A 21,820-nucleotide genomic window follows, 5' to 3' on the forward strand; every position below is an offset into this window, starting at 1 on the left:
GTTCCCCGCGCTTCAACACTCGGCAGCCCGCTTTCACTTCACAATAATAACACTTACAATTGACCAAATTATATGAACGGACATGTGGCATCCTATGACAGTGCCATGTTTAAAGTCGCTGAGCTCTTCAGTACAATCTATACTACTAGCAATGTTTGTCTATGGTGATTGCATGGCTGTGGGCTTGATGTTATGTACCGGTTTGCAATGGGTGAAACACCCAAATTTAATAATTAGGAGGGGTGTCTACATACTATTGGCCATATAGTATAAGACTGTGTTTGCATGTTGTGATAAAAAACGCAATTTGACTGTCGTGAACACAGCCTTAGGCCTCGTGCACACGAACTTGTTTTTGCGGCCACAATTCACCCGCAAATCTGTGCTTGAATTGCGGACCAATTAGTTTCTATGGGCCCCTCCACACGACCGTGGTTTCCATGGTCAGTGCATTGTACCGCAAAAAGATAGGACATGTCATTATACAGGCCGCATTGAAATCAATGTGTTCACGGTCCGTGAATTCGGGCGGCCCGTGGATGACACTCCGCAGCTGTCCGTGCCGCAATCACGGGCCGTGAACATGGCTACGGTCGTGTGCATGAGGCCTAATGATTTGGCCAGGACACACTGTGGTGTAGTAAACCTACACAATTTCTATTTTGCAAGAGATGTTTTCTATTTAAATAAGTCACCATAGGAAATAATGAACTTCTAAGCATCGGCGGGAGAGACATCTGGAGATTGTTTACTTTCAAGTAGACCAAAGAAGAAAAAAAAAAAAAAGCGATGTTAAGAAAACATTATGCAACGAAGAAAAAAAACAAAAAAAAAACAAAACCTTAAGTCTGCACTTATGTAAACATCGTTTTTCCACTTCTGCCTAAAAAGAGCCGCATTTTCTATCCTGGTAAATGTCAGTGTATTTTTGGCTTGTTAGCACAGTTACTATGAATGTGAGTGTTGCCTTTTTATATGCTGTAATTTTATTTAAACATATGTTTACACCAGTGGTCTTCTAAATGTGGCTCTCCAGGTGTCACAACTACTACTCCCAGCAAACCCGGACAGCTGGAGGGCCACTGGTTGGAGACCACTGGTTTATACAATGTCTGTCAGGAAAAGGCAATCTTGAACATGCTGTTGGCCATGCTTGGCAGACCGCACTGGTGAAAGTTTGATGTGTTCCCATCACATACATATATATGTTTGCCATGGGATAGATGTGACATAAATGTGTGGGGTGTAAGGCTGGATTCACACGAGCATGTTCGGTCCGTAAGGGACGGAACGTATTTCGGCCGCAAGTCCCGGACCGAACACAGTGCAGGGAGCCGGGCTCCTAGCATCATACTTATGTACGACGCTAGGAGTCCCTGCCTCTCCGTGGAACTACTGTCCCGTACTGAAAACATGATTACAGTACGGGACACTTGTCCTGCAGCGAGGCAGGGACTCCTAGCGTCGTACATAACTATGATGCTAGGAGCCCGGCTCCCTGCACTGTGTTCGGTCCGGGACTTGCAGCCGAAATACGTTCCGTCCTTTACGGACCAAACATGCTCGTGTGAACCCAGCCTAATTGTCACGGTGCAGTTTCTACGCTGAAAATCCATAAGGAATTACAGTAATATACACGTGAGTGGAGTTTTCAAAGTAGAAAAATCTCTACGAATTTACAAGGCATGCCACAGATATTTTTATACTTGCAGAACCCTTTTAATCTCGAGGTATTTCTGCAGATTTTCCCTTCGAATTTCACCCTTTGCAACTTGAAATCTCCCACCCGCTTTTTCCGACACGATTTAGTATTGACATACAATGCATAAGACCTGACACGGGAGCCCCATAAATCTGCTGTTTAGCCTGAACCTCGTATTTTTCAATGTAGTTGTGCCTTGTTCAGTCCCGAGTTCCTGTAATAAGATTTCATTGTGAACCTCTCATGCTTTAGGCCTCATGCACACGGCCATGCCTGTAGTCACGGCCAATCACTTGCGGGCACGGCCGGCCGCAGGCCGCATTTTCGGGCTGTGCTCCCATACAAAGTATAGGAGCACGGCCCGTAAAAAACGAAAAGTAGGACATTCTCCATAATTCCCGGCACGGTTCTACAGCACGGACACCTATCCGTAGCGATATGGAAAGGTGTCCGCAGCCAATAGAACATGGAGGGTCCGTAATTGCGGGGATAATGTCTTCAAATATTTCTGTGCTCTAGTCAAACAGGAAAGTAACACAATGTAGTGACCTGATATTCACAAAATCTTGCTGCCTGGCTGTGGACTTAATTGTGTTTCATATAGAACTGTCATTAAATATTACTATCCGTGTACTTTTAAGTTCCACACTTAAAGGGGTTGTCTCGGATAGGCCGTCATTTCCTGACCGGTGCGGGTCCACCGTGTCACTTTGTTTTTTCTTGGCTCCGCCTACCTTTTCTGGAGGTCCCGTAGTAAGCCGTTGACTATAACACACAGTGGTTACAGCAGTCAGACCACCAACGATTGGATGTTGATGCCATTTCCTAGCAGTATGCTATCAATGTCTCTTAAAGATTTTGTCTGGACAATTTTAATGAAGGCCTGTTCTTAGGATATGTCATAAATATCACCAACAAATACCTATTTTTGTCTAGGTGTACTGTTTTTTAGTTAACGAAAGATAATAATGACATTTTGATATGTAAATTAAACTGTTTGAAACTGTAAGATCTTGTAAAACAATGAAAGGCAGCCTCCATTTTATAGAAGTGTCACCATGTAGTTAGGCATCTTGGTGTATGGAGAACATTTAATATTCATAAGACCATGCAAGTTGCATAAAACTGTAATAAAAACCCTAATGGTCCAGTTCTCCTCTTAATCTCACAACTAGGAAGACTTAGATCCATTTGTAAAGTATTAGGCCCTGTTCACACGGAGTATTTTGACAAGCTTTTTGGAGCGGAAACCGCTCCGCAAAACTCGTCAAAAACCGGCCAAAAATTAATGATTTCAATGGGAGGCGGGGGACATGCCCTATCTTCGCACGTTTACGCCTCTGACCTCCTATTGACATCAATGGGAGGCAGAGAAAGCGTATTTCGCAGAGTTTTTTGCCCGTAGCACCCAATGGGCGTGAGCGAAAAACGTGCCGAAAATCGAGGCAAACGAAATGCAGGAAGGACAAAATCTGCCTCAAAATCCCAAACAGAATTTTGAGGCAGAATTTTCCTCCTGCAAAAAACTCTGTGTGAACGAGGCCTTAAGCGTAAACCACTGTGTTGTATTGAATCCCATAAGTGGCAACAAATTTACAGCAATAAATGTTCCATAGAACATACAAAAATACACAACAATAAATAGTGATCATGGAAATCGTAATAATTTCCTAGAGTCTAATGTGGTTTTTGAAATGTGCAATATCTTCGTACATCACGTGGAGCATAGAAGTTTATTGTAGTTCAAGGCGATCCCTTATGTCCCATCAGAAGTCAACTTTTCTTCACTTTGTACTTCAGTGATTCATATCTTACATGCAGCTTCCTAATAATTTCTTACCATTTTCAATATCTCTGCTTGCTGCTCCGTAACCATTCACTGGTAAGGGAGATTTTGAAAATAGATGATTTTAAATTTTTATTAGAAAATGTAATTCATTACACAAAAATTTAAAGGGTTTTCTTGGACTATAATATTGATGGTCTATCCTTAGATTAGGCCATCAATATTAGATCGGTGTGGTCCAACTGCAGTACCAGGCACAGCCACTACCAATCGTACGGCGCTGTGTCTGATAAACAATAAATGGGACACGACACTTGATGCAGCAGGGAGTCAGGAGTCTGATCCCTGGCAATCTGATATTGATCGCTAGGATGTGCCGTCAAGGTGCTGTGCCTTGCAGCTATGCCCCATTCAAGTATGACACAAATGGATATGTGTTGACTGTAAACGTATGACGGTTTTGTGATATGCTGAAACAGCAGCTCAATGTGTCAGGAACATTACTGTCGATGGTTAAAATAGGTAATCCCGCTAAGTTGATATATGGCTTTGGGGCCTTGGAGGAGGAGACACCGATGTGGGGAAATCCCATGTTCACACATTTACAAATGATGGAGGGTTCGGAGTATTGGAAGGTGAATGGGGTGCTGTGTCTGGGGGACGTTTATAGAGAAAATGTGTTGCTATCATTTACTCAGATGATGGAAGAATATGGTTTACACCGCACCCAGTTCTTCAGATATTTGCAACTACGACATGCGCTGAACGCTCAATTTAACACACAGTCCCCGTCTCTTTCAAAGTTCCCATTGATTGGAGTTCTAAAGACACAGGGACCCAAGGGCATTATTTTGGCACTGTACACATCTCCTGAATGTACGAACTGAGTCGCACAAGCTTCCGGTGCAATCGGCATGGAAAGCAGTTATCCCCGGCTTGTCCGAGGAAGACTGGTCAGAGGCTCTGGAGTCTCATATGTTGGTATCTCCTTCTGTCAATAATAGGCTGACCCAACTATACATAATACACCAGTGTTACCTTACACCAACACTTTTACATCGAATGGGTCAGATGCCGAACTCAGAATGCCATAGGTGCCACTCTTCAGGGGCAAACTTTATACACCTCATTTGGGAATGTTCACGCATCAGCTCCTTCTGGGAGGGGGTATTTGAGGTTCTGAAGGATATTGTGTCGGTGCCTATACCCAAGACGCCGGAACTGTGCCTGTTGGGTATGTTGAGGGAGGGGGATTGGCAATTTCATACCCGAGTGTTCCTTAGGGAAACACTATTCTTAGCTCGTAAAGCCATAGCCCTGAGATGGATGGCGGATAGACCTCCCACGGTTGCGCAATGGAAATCCTTGGTTGATAATGTTATCCCATTTCAGAGAGTGGTGTACAGAAATAGGAAATGTGTTAATAAATTTGGGAAGATCTGGGATGGTTGGCTTGCATCATCGGGGACCTTGGGTATGGAAAACAATATGCATTCTTTATTACATTGATCGTCGAGGAGGAGAGGAGAGAGAGGAAGGAGATATAGTGAACTAATGTGGTAAACAATTCAACGTTTGTACCTTTATGATCAATGTATGTATAAATGGTGTTAACTTGACCGATATCATAACCACCTACCCTTATACGGGAAGATGCAATGTTTGAATAGTATTCTGTGATGTATGTCATGTCTGGAATACCATGTAATAATTCTGTGTTCAATGTTATGAGATATATAGTACCAATGAAAAGTTATTTTTTATTCTTGTACTGCAAGCTTGGAGTTCAATAAAACGAGTTTAAAAAAAAATAGGTAATCCCCACCTTAATCGAAGTATTAAAATTTAATTGAGCATCTACAACTCAAATTTCCACACATATAGTTAAGAAAAAATACAGCACCCATCATTCTTTTTTACATCCCCATCAGATGACACCACATTAAGTATTGACTGGCTTCTAATTTAGTTTGTGCAGTGTTTCCTGATGCCCGTGTCTTTGTACTTCAATAATGCCACGTGATTTATTTTTTTAGTTATCATGCGTAGATTGAGACGGTCATCCACTGAGGTATCATAGGACCCTGCTGGAGGCGTTTAAGGATTCACTGAAGACTTCTTTATCATGGAGCTAAATAAGAACTGTATAAATCTGTATGCAGTACGTTTCTAAGCTCCCCCTAGTGGCAGCTGCAGGCAACTAGAATTTTATCATTTTACATTTATGGCTTTGTGAAGAAAAGCAGGGTATTTGGAGCTTTGAATCAGAAAAACAGAACTCCGAAGCCCATATATTATAAAATTAATCAGCACAAAATTTACCTATCTGCATTATGTAAACAAAGTTCTAGGTTCGCTTTATAGCAGCCTAGCTCTTTAACATATGATGACTTCTGAATACAAATAGTCTGAATAATATATATAAACCCGTCCTGATATTCGATAATTCAAGGCTTTTTTTCACAGACTTTATTCTATCGATCGTTGAGAAGTGTTGATTGGGGGTCCCATTCCTCCTCAAGAAGCACGAGCTTGGTTAGGAGCAGTTTGTGAGAAGCGGTAGTCGAGCGTGCGCCCTGCTTCACCATACAACTCTGGTAGCTACAGAAATAGCTGAGTGAGCGTACAAAGAAAGTCAGTGTGCATGCTCGACACATGCTCCTTACTCTTCCTGGCCGCAGTCATTCTCGTGGGGAGGGGCGAGGGAACTAATGATCAGTGGGGGGGGGGGACGGGGACTGGACCCAGCAATGAGGTCCTCTTTGACCTAGCATTTATCGCCTACCCTGTGGGTTGGTGATAAATGCTGTTTGGGGGGGGGGGGGGCGGTTAATAGAGATGCATAATAAAAATAACAGATCTGTTAATAGCAACTTGTTGAGGATTTCTTCTAGACTACACAAAGTACATTGAAAAATATATAAAAGCAGTGAAAATAATGGTGAGATCTTATGTAGATTACTTAATTATGATACATTTGCGGACTTTACTGGCATTGAGAATCAAAGATGAAGCTTTCCTTTGAGCTGTAGCGCATTAGGTATGATGATAAATCCACTCTGAGCTCGTGAATAATGTTATTTTGTAGATTTGTGTAACTTGATCATTGTATATGTCTGGTAGAGGGATTTAGTATTGACTCATTTTACATCTGTGGTGTATCGTGTTTTGTAATGTGAGACCTGCACATGTTAATATGTCGCCCTGTTCTATCTCATGCAGGAAACCGATCCAGATTTTGACCACTGCGCAGTCTGTATCGAGAGCTACAAGCAGAATGACATTGTGCGCGTCCTGCCATGCAAGTAAGTACATATGAGGTAGAACATTACAGATTTAGAAGAGAACTACCAAAATAATCTATATTGTGCTCATTTTACATCTCGTTTTAGCTTTCCGTGCTTGATATATATCTGGAGCATTCCCTGCGCATATGCCGAACGTAGTGTAAAAACGCTATTTGAACATCGCCTTAAAGGGGTTATCCCACCACAACAACTTATCCCCTATCCACAGGATAGGTGATTACTGTTTGATCGCTGTGGTCGAGACTATCAAGAGAACAATGGTCCCAAGTCCCCCTAAATGAATGGAGAAGCGGTCACAGATTCATTCTGCCGCTCCATTCATTCTCTAAAGGACTGCCGGAGATAACCGAGCGCTGTATTTCCGGCATGTGTGACTGCAGCTCCATTCTTTCAAGGGACTCTGGTCCCCCATTCTCTTGATCGCTTGTGGTGCCATCAGTGATACTCCCATCGTTTAAACACGTATCATCTATACTGTGGATAGGTGATAAGTTGTTGTGGTGGGTTATCCCCTTTAAATCCTCTTCAATGAGTTTTTAAAATATGAGAAACATTTTTAAAGGGGCCCTAAACTTAAATCAATTACTGTCTAGAAGCAGCCGTTGGGATGGGGTGAAGCTTTTTCACTGAGGGTGTAGAGGAACAAGTACAGGACGCTTCATCGAGGAAGCATTTGACTGTGCGCAGAAGCACTTTTTTTCCCGACAGTTCAGCAGCCGATAACACAAGGGCAAAACTGCGCAACACAATTATTGCGTTATTCATGTCAAAACTGGTTTTAAGCCTTCTTCATAATTCCCAAAATGGCTTGCGCCATAATAAGGTATCTGGTGCCCGCTACACTAGTGTATTAGGCTGGGATGGTGCACCACTTTTTGCCGGAGTGACGTTCAGTTCAATTGAGAAGTGCACCATCTAATGCTACTAAAAACAGTACACCAACAAACCATCAGTGGAGTTCAAAAGTAAAAATGTCCCCACAGCTGTTGCCTATTAGAAAAAAAAACAAATATATGCATTTGCATATTTTTCCATTAAATTTAACGATAAGCCATGGAGAGGACATGCTGTGATTGGTGGAAGGGGGGCGGCAGGGTCTCCAAAACACGCAGTGCATTACAACACTGTGTGAATAGGGATTACTAATTTGCCATGATTTTACATGTAACATCTGGCTGGTGAGGCAGAGGATCTCTGGGCACTTGGCCTGAGTGGATTCACTGCATTTCATAATAAAATCCTTTTACCAGCAGGCAGATAATGCAACCAGATGAAATAGTGTGAATGCAAAACACGATTGTCCCTTCATGCGGCAGCAGGGCAAATACTCTCTGCAGTAATGATTTTATGTCTGCTCATATTAAATTATCCGTGGATGCTAAAGCTCCGAGACAACGGCTCTGCTGATATGGATGTCAATGATTAACGCAGTGTAGGGGACTTTCTATCATTTCCTCAGAGCCTGGTACCCAGTAATTACCAGCGTCCACCATCCATCTTTAATTCCTTCCTTTCTTTATTTAAGAGATGATCACAGTGATCGTTGTATACTTGGTGGCGTCGCTCTGCAGGGACCGTTGACTTCTCTGGAATTACTGACTGTGGCGCTCATGAGGTTTTGTCAGAAAAAGGTATTTGGAAGCCAAGTTATCTGCTGGTGTTGAAGAGAACGTTCTACGTCCTGGCTCTTCGTATCATTTCAGGATATAATATGATGTTTTTGAGGTAATAGTGGTAAACATAGACTGAAGACTTCTCTCTTTTTAGATGGTTGATCATAATAATTCACACAAAAGGAAACAAGGATGAGATTTCTTCTGTGAAGCCGGGATGGCTGGTTGATTCATATCGGCTCGTTGCTTGGCTTCAAGTGTAAAGCGAGGGAAAGAAGGGAGGATTGCTGTAAAGAAAGGGTTCTGCGTGCGCCCGCTGTGCATAGTCCCTTCCTTTGATCACTCGTCTCATGTATTTCTCATTACGTATGACATTTGTTATATTTTATATACACTACCGCACTATGAAGATGCTATTTTTAACGCATCTTCGTGTTTTAACTACTGTTCTGTGGGGGAAAACGGTCATCAGGATCCCTGTTGTGTGCTTATTATTCTTTTTTTCAGCTAAAACTGATTATAGGTGGAACCCTAAAAGTTACTGACTATTATTGTAGGAACGGCTTCTGCCCCTACCTCGAGTAAGGTTGGTTTTGTTTCGGCAAAGCATTCCAAACTTCTTGGTCCGGTAGGAGATTTGTTGACTGCTTCGCTTCAAGCATTTTTGACTACTTCAGGATACGGTTGGGCGTTTTGCCCAAAAATAAAATCTAGGTTTTTTTCAACACTTTGGACGATTTTCCATTTGAATCTCAATTTTCTTATTTTTTTCTGTTTGTTTAACAGTAATGCCAAGAGATAATTTAAAACATTTTCTCTATCTAAATAACTTTTTAACATATATTGCTATAATTATTGTACGTAACTTCACAACTTTTAACCTCTGCAAATACTATATATTTTTTTTTAAATCATAAATACAATTGGAAAAATGTCTATCTAATTATAACTTCTGTGTTCCCCGGCAGGGAACATGTTAACAGAATCTATAATCCATTATATACTGCATGCACTAACATCCAACCTCTGCCCGTCACCCCCTCAGCCGGTCTCCGACATTGCAGGCGAGAGCAGTGTAAATTGCAGCAGGGCCAGGCAGATAGCGCCGAGCGGGCACTCTGGGGCGAGATTACATTATATTGTCTGAAGTCTGATCAGGACCCTGTCAGTACCGACCCCACGATGGGTTGTTAAATAAATGTCATTAAAGAAGCTCTGTCACCAGATTTTGCAACCCCTATCTGCTATTGCAGCAGATCGGCGCTGCAATGTAGATAACAGTAACGTTTTTATTTTTAAAAAACAAGCATTTTTGGCCAAGTTATGACCATTTTTGTATTTATGCAAATGAGGCTTGCAAAAGTCCAACTGGGCGTGTATTATGTGCGTACATCGGGGCGTTTTTACTACTTTTACTAGCTAGGCGTTCTGACGAGAAGTATCATCCACTTCTCTTCAGAACGCCCAGCTTCTGGCAGTGCAGACACACAGCGTGTTCTCGAGAGATCACGCTGTGACGTCACTCACTTCCTGCCCCAGGTCCTGCATCATGTCGGCCACATCGGCACCAGAGGCTACAGTTGATTCTGCAGCAGCAGCAGCATCAGCGTTTGCAGGTAAGTAGCTACATCGACTTACCTGCAAATGCCGATGATGCTGCAGAATCAACTGTAGCCTCTGGTGCCGATGTGTCCTCGCTCGTCCGACACGATGCAGGACCTGGGGCAGGAAGTGAGTGACGTCACAGCGTGATCTCTCGAGAACACGCTGTGTGTCTGCACTGCCAGAAGCTGGGCGTTCTGAAGAGAAGTGGATGATACTTCTCGTCAGAACGCCCAGCTAGTAAAAGTAGTAAAAACGCCCCGATGTACGCACATAATACACGCCCACTTGGACTTTTACTTTAAACACGCCCAGTTGGACTTTTGCAAGCCTCATTTGCATAAATACAAAAATGGTCATAACTTGGCCAAAAATGCTCGTTTTTAAAAAATAAAAACGTTACTCTTATCTACATTGCAGCGCTGATCTGCTGCAATAGCAGATAGGGGTTGCAAAATCTGCTGACAGAGCCTCTTTAAGGCCTGATTCACACGACCGTAAAAAAACGATCCGTGTGTCTGCCGGATTTCCCAGCCCAACCACGGTACATGTGAATGGGACTCTTGGCACCATAGTCATTTATGTTACAGCCACACGACAGCCACAAAAAAGATGGCCATTAAAAACTGATCAATTGTCAGTTTTTCATGCATCAGTGTCTCCAATTTCTCATCCATTTCCAGTCCATCTGTCCGTTTTTCATGGCTGTTAAAAATAAAATAAAATAAGAATTTTTTATAAAAAATAGAAAAATAATGTACAAAGTGCCGCAGTGTCCTTGTAGATAGTGCCACAGTGCCCACATATAGTGACATAGTGCCGCAATGTCCATGTAGATAATGCCCACATAGCGCCACACTGCCCACATATAGTTCCACAGTGCCAACATATAGTGCCACAGTGCCCCCATATAGTGACATAGTGCCACAGTGCACATGTAGATAGTGTTCCGCAATGTCCCTGTAGATAGTGCCCACATATAGTGCCACAGTGCCCACATGTAACGACCGTGCCAGTACCCATATGTAGCAACAGTGCCACAGTGCCTACATGTAATTACCGTGCCTGTGCCCACATGCAATGACTGCCCACATAGTGCCACCCCCAATATAGTGCCCCAGTGCCCATGTAGATAGTGCTACACCCTCTGGCAGATAGCATCCCACCCCGCCTAGTAGATTGCACCCCACCTCCCTTGTAGATCGCATCCACCCCGCCTAATAGATCACACCCACCTCGCCTAGTAGATCGCAGCCCCTCTCCCTTGTAAATCGCAACCCCCCTCGTAAATCGCAACCTCCCTCCCTTGTAGATCGCGCCGCTGTAGCTGCCACTAGGAGCTGAATCCCCAGCCAGAGCTTTGGCCGGGGATTCAGCTCCTAGTGGCAGCTACAGTGGCGCGATCTACAAGGAAGGGGGCGGTGCAATCTACAAGGAAGGGGGGGTTACGATCTACAAGGGCAGGTGCGATATACAAGGAGTGGGTGGTGGGATATGCAAGGGGGGATGGTTGCGTTGGTGGGATATGCAAGGGGTGTGCTATCTACAGCGGGGCGGTGTGGCTATATACTAGGTGTCTCTGCTTCCCCACGGAACTGCTGTTCCGTACTGTATCATTTTGTTCACTACAGAACATCCGTTCCATGGGGAAGCAGAGACCGGACAGGGCAGATCAGGCAGTGCCGAGGTGGTGGGGCGGAGATTCCTCCTGCAGCACAGCGGCACTAAAGAATCGATTCAACCATTCTGTTAAAAAACAGAATCGTGAGAGTTCCTGAGGGTGAATTAATCAAATTAATTTGATCGCCCAGCCCCACTTCAGGAATTGCTGATCTATTGGATAAACGAAAAATATAAATACATGTGCAGCAATATACATGAACAAGATTTACAACAGCAGGTTTGTCCAGGTGTTCAGTCGTATATGGCCTTATAACGACCAGCATCCCGATAGTAAAAAATAAATACACATATACACTATATGGACACAAGTATGGGGACACCTACACATTACACCTACAGGAGCTTTTATCTTATCCCATTCTAAATCCACAGACATTAATATGGAGTTGGTCCCCCTCCCCCTTTTTTTTGCCCATTCATCTAGAAGAGCACTTGCAAAGTCAGACACTGATGTCGGCCTGAGTCGCAATTTTAGTTCTAGTTCATCCCAAAGGTGTTTGATGTAGTTGAGGTCGGGGTTCTGTACGGGCCAGTCAAGTTGTTCCTCACCAACCATGTCTTTATGGACCTTGTGCACTGGGGCACAGTCATGCTGGGAGACAGAAAAGGGCCGAACTCCAAACAGCTCCCACAAAGTTCAAAGCTACAATTGTTCAAAATCTTTTGGTAAGCTAAAGTATTAAGATTTCCCTTCACCGGAACGAAGGGGCCTAGGCCGACCCCTGAAAAACTACCCCATAGTATTACCCCTCCTCCACCAAACTTTACAGTTGGCACAATGCAGTCAGGCAGGTAACGTTCTCCTGGTGTTCACCAAACCCAGACATGTCGACCAGACTGTCAGATAGAGAAGCGTGATTCATCACCCCACAGAACACATTTCCACTGCTACAGAGTCCAGTGGCGGCAGCTTTACACCACTCCATAAGACACTTTTCATTGTGCTTGGTGATGTAAGGCTTGTATGCAGCTACTCGGCCATGGAAACCCATGTCATGAAGCTCCCGGGGCACGTTATTTTTTTTCAGTTGTTAAAGGGTTTGTGCCATAAAACACATGTATCCCCTATCCACAGGATAGGGGATACATGTGTGATTACTGGGGGTCTGACTGCTGGGACCCCCTGTGATAAGGAGAATGGGGGACTGAAAGTCAAACAGAGTGCTAGATAAGGAGCTTGAACTTCCAGGTTCTGTGTCCAGCTTATGCGTTCGGCAGCTCCATAGAAATTAATGGGATTCTTCTGCGCATGCGTGAGCGGCTCTCTATTCATTTCTATGGCGCTGCCGATCACATGAGCCGGACACAGAACCCCGAAGTCCAAGCTTCTCATGTAGTTCTCTGGGTGACTTTCGGTTCTCTGTTCTCCTTATCGCTGGGTGTCCCAGCAGTTGGACCCCCAGCGATCACACACGTATCCCCTATCCTGTGTTCATGGCACAACCCCTTTAATGCCAGAGGAGGTTTGGAGCTCTGTGGTTAATGAGTCAGCAGAGTGTTGGCGACTTAAATGCGCTATGCGTCTCAGCACTCTGTGATCCCACTCTGTAACTTTACGTTTTATGCTGATTGAATCTGAGGCAAATTGTTCCTTTTATGGCTAGATTAGAACAGTATTTTGAACAATCTCTATTGTTCTGCTTACAGCTCCAATGTCTACATCATTAGCAGTTCTCAGGTGTCGGAAAAATGTAGTTCTAGGCAAATAGAGCTCTCCATAAATCGAATAATCTATTATTTTTAACATGAGAGCCTATGGGTGACATATGCTACAGTATAACATACATCACAGTTTTAGCCTATGTGTCATGGGCTTTAAAATAGCATTTCATGATGAAATCATTAAATGGATTCCATAATAGTCTATTGGTGATGGATGTCTGTGACAGTGTATCAACCCAGAGTTCACATCTGCGTCAGGGCTCCATTCCGTCTGAGCTTTCCGTCGGAACGGAGCCCAGACTGACACAATAGGAAACCATAGGTTGATTTCAACATTGACCATCAACATTGATTTCAATGGTGACGGATCCAGTGCAAATGGTTTCCGTTTGTAAGGGTTGCGTCATTTTGACGGAATCAATACTGTAGTCGACTACGCTATTGATTCCGTCAAAACGATGGAACCCTTGCACAATGGAGACAAACGGAAACCATTTGCACTGGATCCATCACCATTGAAATCAATGGTGATGGAAACGGAAACCTATGCTTTTTGTTTGTGTCAGTCAGGGCTCCGCTCCGACGGAAAGCCGCGACGTTACGTCGGAACGGAGCCCTGACGCAGATGTGAACGCAGCCTTAGGTCGCAGAGAATTTGCTAGACTGGATACGATTTTATTAAACACTCAGCTGTGAGAAGTTTGAGGTGAGATTTCAGTCTCTTGATGTAAACAAGAATGTAGATCAAGTATAGAAAGTGGATGTGCGGTGCAGGTTTTCTTCTCTCTCCTTATGGGTATTATTAATTAGAATTACCGCAAAATACGTACTCCTTCTTGTCTAAAAATACTCCTCAAAAATTCGTAGAGGAGTCTTTTTTTTTTAAATTATTTTTGCTGGAAAATATTCATGGAATAGTGTGACTACGCTACTCCATACAACGGAATGCAGTAAAAAATTTATACCGCTCAGTATACAGTGTTTTTAAAAAAAATAGGAGCCTATGGTTCATGAATTCCACTGTATGGCATTCATCGTTTAAAGTATTACATAGTTACATAGTTACATAGTTAGTACGGCCGAAAAAAGACACATGTCCATCAAATTCAACCAAGGGAAGGGAAAAGGGAAGGAAAAATTTCTACACATAGGAGCTAATATTTTTTTGTTCTAGGAAATTATCTAACCCTTTTTTAAAGCCATCTACTGTCCCTGCTGTGACCAGCTCCTGCGGTAGGCTATTCCATAAATTCACAGTTCTCACTGTAAAGAAGCCTTGTCGCCTCTGCAGCTTGAACCTTTTTTTCTCCAGACGGAGGGAGTGCCCCCTTGTTTTTTGAGGGGGTTTTACAAGGAACAGGATTTCACCATATTTTTTGTATGTGCCATTAATATATTTATATAAGTTAATCATGTCCCCCCTTAGTCTTCTTTTTTCAAGGCTAAATAGGTTTAATTCTTTCAATCTTTCCTCATAACTTAAATTCTCCATGCCCCTTATTAGCTTCGTTGCTCTTCTTTGTATTTTTTCCAACTCCAGGGCATCCTTTCTATGAACTGGAGCCCAGAACTGAACTGCATATTCTAGATGAGGCCTCACTAATGCTTTGTAAAGTGGCATTATTACATCCCTGTCCCGCGAGTCCATGCCTCTTTTAATACACGACAATATCCTGCTGGCCTTTGAAGCAGCTGATTGACACTGCATGCTGTTATTGAGTTTATGATTTACAAGTACACCCAGATCCTTCTCAACAAGTGAATCCGCCAGTGTAGCGCCCCCTAGGACATATGATGCATGCAGGTTGTTGGTACCAAGATGCATAACTTTACATTTATCTACATTAAACTTCATTTGCCAAGTGGACGCCCAAACACTTAGTTTGTTTAAATCTGCCTGTAATTCATGAACATCTTCCATAGTCTGAACTATATGACATAGCTTGGTGTCATCTGCAAAAATAGAAATAGTGCTATTAATCCCTTCCTCTATATCATTAATAAATAAGTTGAATAATAGTGGTCCCAGCACTGAACCCTGGGGTACACCACTTATAACCGGGGACCATTCAGAGAAGGAATCATTGACCACAACCCTCTGGATACGGTCCTTGAGCCAATTCTCAATCCAATTACAAACTATATTTTCTAAACCTATAGTCCTTAATTTACCCATTAGGCGTCTATGGGGGACAGTGTCAAATGCATTTGCAAAGTCCAAAAACACTAAGTCCACAGCGGCCCCTCTGTCTAGACATCTGCTCACCTCTTCATAAAAACAGATTAGGTAAGTTTGACAACTTCTGTCCTTAGTAAAACCGTGCTGGCTGTCACTTATAATGCTATTTATTGTCACATAATCCTGTATATAGTCCCTCAATAGCCCCTCAAACATTTTCCCCACGATGGATGTTAAGCTCACTGGTCTATATTTACCCGGGGAAGACCTAGAGCCCTTTTTGAAAATAGGCACCACATTTGCCCTGCGCCAGTCCCTTGGCACTATACCAGTCACTAGAGATTCTCTGAATATTATGAAAAGGGGGACAGAAATAACTGAACTAAGCTCTTTAAGAATTCTAGGGTGTAACCCATCTGGTCCCGGAGCCTTGTGCACATTTATTTTATTTAATTTAGCTTGGACCATCTCTACATTCATCCAATTCAGTATATCAACTGCTTTATTAACAGCACTGGCACCGGCTACATCATCTTCTCTTTCTTCTGTTGTATATACAGAGCTAAAGAACCCATTTAGTAACTCTGCCTTCTCTTGATCCCCTGTGACCAACTCCCCATTACCACTATCTAGGGGTCCTACATGTTCAGACCTTGGCTTTTTTGCATTTATATGCTTGAAGAATTTTTTAGGATTTGTTTTACTATCCTTGGCCACCTGCCTTTCATTTTGTATTTTTGCTGATTTTATTACATTTTTACAGATTTTATTAAGCTCTTTATATTTTACAAAGGCTACAGCTGTACCCTCAGATTTGTATTTTTTAAATGCCCTTTTTTTGTCATGTATTGCCCCTTTCACAGAAGGTGTAAGCCATGTGGGGTTTAATTTGAGTCGTTTATACTTATTACCTGTAGGAATAAATTTTGCACTATAATAACTCAAAGTAGATTTGAAAATCTCCCATTTATCATTTGTTCCATTATTTGACATTAGTTCTTCCCAGTCTATATCCTGAATTGCAGCCCTCATCCTGGGGAAATTGGCTTTCTTAAAATTAAATGTTTTTGCCCTCCCAGCCTGCGTTTGTTTTTTACAGTATAGGTAAAATGTAACTATATTATGATCACTGTTACCGAGGTTTTCACGAACATTGACATTCCCAACAAGATCTGCATTATTAGAAATGACCAGATCCAACAGAGCTTCACCTCTAGTCGGGTCTTCCACAAACTGGCCCATAAAATTTTCCTGCAACAGGTTGAGGAAATGTCTCCCCTTTGCAGTTGAAGCCGAACCATGACACCAATTAATATCCCGGAAATTAAAATCTCCCATTATCACAACAGTACCCGCCTGTGCAGCCCGCTCCATCTGTTTATATAGCTGACCTTCCATCTCCTCAGTTATATTGGGGGGGTCTATAGATTACACCAAAAGTAATTTTTTCAGTGTTTACCTCCCTTTCTAGTTCCACCCACAAGGTTTCCACCTCCTCACAGTCTTCACCCACTATTGTCTCTTTCACACTCGCCTTCATATCACTTCTCACATACAGACATACACCACCACCTTTCCTATTTGTCCTGTCTTTCCGAAAAAGTGTAAAACCCTGTAGATTTACAGCCCAGTCATGTGAAGAGTCCAGCCATGTTTCAGCAACACCAACTATATCTATATTTTCTTCCAGTATCAAGGCCTCCAGCTCCCCCATTTTGCTTGCTAGACTTCTGGCATTTGTGAACATACACTTTAACTTGCCTGTCAGTTTTTCACTTTTATTATCAGAAATGTGATTTGACATTAATCGGTCCTTTTTATTTACACTGATGTTTTGTAACGAAAGGATCTCCTTATCTTGTTGTCTAGTCCTCTCCCCACATTCTGTTTCTCCCCCCACCAATATAGTCTGACCCCTCTCTAACCTGGCTACCCCTTTTTTTTCTACATTGACCTCCCTCCTCAGCCCTAGTTTAAATACTCCGCCACCCCAGCTAGAATTCTCTCCCCCAGCACAGCGGACCCCCTTCCATTTAGGTGCAAATCATCTGCAGAATACAGTTTGTACCCCAATGAAAAGTCAGCCCAGTGCTCTAGGAACCCAAATCCTTCTCCTCTACACCAAGACTTCAGCCATGCATTTAACTCCCTAAGCTCCCGCTGTCTTTCCTGTGATGCGCATGGCACAGGCAGTATTCCTGAGAATACAACCTTGGAGGTCCTTCCCTTCAGCTTGTAGCCTAGTTCTTTAAAATTATTCTTAAGGCTCCTCCACCTACCATTTATTCTGTCGTTGGTACCGACATGGACCACGCTAGCTGGATCATCACCAGCCCCTCCCAGCAATTTGTCCACCCGTTCCACCACATGCCGAACCCTGGCACCAGGGAGACAGCAAACCATTCGGTTGAGGCGGTCTTGGCGACAAATTATTCTATCCGTCTTCCTGATTATAGAATCCCCTACAACTATCAATTGTCTTGGCTTGCCTGCATTACCATCCCGCCGACTACTAGCTGGGCTGTTCTCCCGGCTGTTAGGGAGATCAGTATCCACTAGGGCTGCCTTTTCTGAGACTGACACCCTCGCATCATCACCCAACCTGGCAATTTTGCTTGGAATGCCAGAAACCGGATCGGCCTTCCTTGTCTTTGACCCCTTTCTACTGCCCCTAACTACATTAACCCAGCTACTTACCTGATCCTGCTCACCCATGTCTTCACCCTCCAGTTCTAACCCACTAACTGCATGCTCTGTGAGCAGCAAGCTCCGCTCAAAATTGTCTATCCTCCTCAGTGTTGCATTCTGCTCCTCCAGATCTCTAATACGAGCTTCCAGGTGAACAACATGCTCACATCTGCCACAGAGATATTCACCCTGGAACTCCGGCTCCAGTCGTGTATACATATGACAAACTGTGCACTGAAGAAAACCTCCAATCTTGCTATCCATTATCCAAGTTACACCAAAACAGCGAACAATTGTCAAAGAAAAAGAAGAGTACTTACTGGGGCTTCAACTCCTCTTTTCAACTCCGGTTTTAGAACTCCACTTAGTTCACAAGCCACTTAAACCACCACGCTCAGAAAGAGCAAGCTCAAAATGAGGTCTGATGACTAATTTATACCACCTGTGTCCAGTTAACCCCTTCCCCCTCGTCAGCTGTTCAGCTGGAACGAATCTGCAAGGGAAAAAAAAAAAAAAAAAATTTACAATTTTTTTTTTTAAATTGTGTGAGTTTTTGCTATCTTCTATTTGCTAGCAATCAAAACAGATTCACAAACACAGAAATACAGCAACACAATACAGAAGTACAGCAACACAATCCGGTTTTAGAACTCCACTTAGTTCACAAGCCACTTAAACCACCAAGCTCAGAAAGAGCTAGGTCATGAACTTTCATGACATATGTTAAACGGATGCCATAATTGTCTACGGGTGACTGATACATACAATGGCATCTGTCCCCAATAGACCATATATGGCATCAATTTAACGTTTAAGTCATGAAAAACTTTACATGAAATGGATGCCATATTATCTTATGGGTGACGGATGCCACAGACAGCACATCCTCCGAATTGACATACGTCAGGAAACGTATACATTAAATGGAGACTGATGCATGCCTAACAAACGTGTCAAAATATATAATGTAAATGGTGCCCAAAAAAAGCTAGTAATAAAAGCTTAAAGCATGTTGAAAGGGTGCGCAGCATTGTACTATGCAATGAGTGTTATTTACATTAAAATCAGGAGACCCCTTTAACTCAGAAAATATAAAATATTAAATGCTGGACCATTTTGTCAGTCGCTCATTTATTGAAGCCTTGAGAAGCTTGACCGGTCTTTTAGTAGAAGACATTGGGTCCTAGTAACAAACAGAGAACTTTCCCACGACCCAAGTCTAACGTCATTGGCAAGCATGTAAAAAAAGAACAGCCAAATTCATAACAGAGTGGACAACAAGCTGAGTTAATCTGGTCTCTCACAAAGAAAATGGTTTTCTAAGATTAAACGCACGGATATAGAAGGGTCTTTATCAGAAACTATTTAGAGATACAGAGCGCTGGGCAGTCAATGGGAAGCAGAGCCTGGTCGCAATCTAGGTCGATAATATCTAAAAGTCATTATGTCTGAAAGCCATTTATAGATCTCACGATTATGAACTTGGTGAAATAAAAGGGAGCTGGATATATGTGCATCCAGTAAATGGCAAAATGTCAGCTTTGTTTCATCAAAGCTTCTATTAGTCTTGTGCATAGCATCCTCGCTTCTCCAGGCCCGCAGGCATATGACCACAATCATTATTTGTTAGCCTGAAGTTTCTTTTTAACAATGTCGAGCGGTCTCTAACGTCAGCGCTTCTCCAGACACAGACAGACTAAATATGTTTGTATAGTGTGAAAGTACAATTATCATCACAATGAATATTAAAGAGGTTGTGTAGTTTAGAAAAGCCATTTCTGTTCAGGACCCTCCCCTGTTAGCTAGAACAAAGTGTACCTACAAACGGCGTCTCTCTGGTGGTGGAGGACTCCACACACTCGTGCATTACACAGACCGTTAAGATTATATGCGCACTGTGCATGACCTGCCTAAGTAGAGTCGTGTGTTAGTGCACCTTCCCTTATCCCTACCAATCCCTTCACCCCCACCTTTAGGAAAAAGACACATGACACCGAGGTTGGATGTGAAATGGCCACAGCAGCCGTTTTATTAATTTCACAGTTTAAAACAAATTAAATCCGAAACATTCGGATAACTAATTAGGAATCCACCAGAGAATTCCTCCTAATAATTCACATGACCCAACATGGGTCAGAATCATAAATAACAATTTAACGTTAACATTAGACCGAGCAGGGGCAGTCCTTGAAGCCATTTTAGATATTCCTTTTTTACACACCTCGAGTTAGCCATCTGCAAACCACTAATTACCTCCAGCCGTAAACCAGCTCGGAGGCACCGCTCACCTCTGCAGATGGCTCCAACCACCAGAAGTCCACTTCAAGGGGATAACACCCGATGAAGCCTTCAAGTGCTATACCGACCACTAGAAGTCCACTTCAAAGGGATAACACCCGATGAAGCCTTCGAGTGATATACCTTCCACCAGAAGACCACTTCAAAGGGATAACACCCGATGAAGTCTTCAACCATGTACCTTTTTTGGGGGACGCATACCCCCGATGCGACCCCCCCACCAATTTTGTACTGACTGGCCTCAAGGACTCCCCCCGCCACAGCGAAACAGGCCTTGACCACCTTAAGCCTGTGAGTTCTGCCACACCACCACCGCCCTTTCAATTCCTTCTGCTATTGCCAAGCTCCACAGATCAATCCCAACCTCGGTCAAATGAACCCCATCGCTCCTCCAGTAGTTCCCCACTCCTGACTCCAAGTCCCTGTGCCGAACGCAAATGCCCCCGTTTTTGGCTACAAATCGGGACACTGCGCGATTAACCTTAATGCGAGCCTTATTGACTCTTTCCACTGACCTAGCCAGCCGCCAATGTTTTCTTGGGACAATGTCCGACCACACAATTACCAACCTGGGATAAGAAACCCACAAACACAACATATCGTGTTTAATATCCCGCACCAACTCACGAAAAGGGCGGACTCCCAAATCGTTCCCACCCACGTGCAAGACCAAGATCTCCGGGACCCTATCAAGCCGGGCATATGTCTGGAATTCTGCTAACACCCTACTCCACGACATACCTCTAAATCCCAGCCAATGCAAAACCGCATCCTGTCGCGGAATGCGCAACTGGCGACCGTCCGGGCGGACGTCCGCCCTCAAAGCCCCCCAATGCACGTAAGAGTGGCCCAGCAACCACACCAAACACGGAGGCGGATCTGAAACGGAAAAGCAAGTTAAATACCACCACACAAAACATTCTTATAAGTGCAAACAGCAAAACTCATAACAGATGGGGGCGGACATAAGACCTAAATCTGTTGGACTCCCAACGACCGATGCGCCGCACCCCCTCATCATCCAACCCCCAGCGCCCTGCTTCCGTTGCTGCGCCGATCCTGAAGGAATGAGATGAGTACGCGTCCGCCGCGACACCGACCGCCGCCAAACATTTTTTGAATACAGCTCTAAATTGAAATCTAGACAAAAATAACCCGTCCTCGTGACATAGCAATGGCAACTCCGGAGACCCCACCTGTGGCTTAAAACCCTGCCTGCACGCCACCGGGCACATAGCCGAACCCGGGAGAGCGAACAACATTATCAGCTTCCCCTTTCCTAATTGGTCAGTTTTTGAC

The 21,820-nt window shown here is 43.5% G+C and overlaps 1 protein-coding gene across 3 annotated transcripts in view; it reads left to right on the plus strand.

Moving 5' to 3' along the window:
- The window catches only part of RNF130 (ring finger protein 130), a 211,872-nt gene that overhangs the window by 138,073 nt on the left and 51,979 nt on the right, over positions 1–21,820 (plus strand). For all 3 annotated transcript variants that reach the window (XM_075856194.1, XM_075856193.1, XM_075856195.1), the window contains exon 5: positions 6,711–6,793. In XM_075856194.1, coding sequence (XP_075712309.1) covers positions 6,711–6,793 — 83 coding nt within the window. The remainder of the gene's footprint in view (positions 1–6,710; positions 6,794–21,820) is intronic.

This window comes from Rhinoderma darwinii, chromosome 3 (assembly GCF_050947455.1).
Source record: "Rhinoderma darwinii isolate aRhiDar2 chromosome 3, aRhiDar2.hap1, whole genome shotgun sequence".
Taxonomy (NCBI): domain Eukaryota; kingdom Metazoa; phylum Chordata; class Amphibia; order Anura; family Rhinodermatidae; genus Rhinoderma; species Rhinoderma darwinii.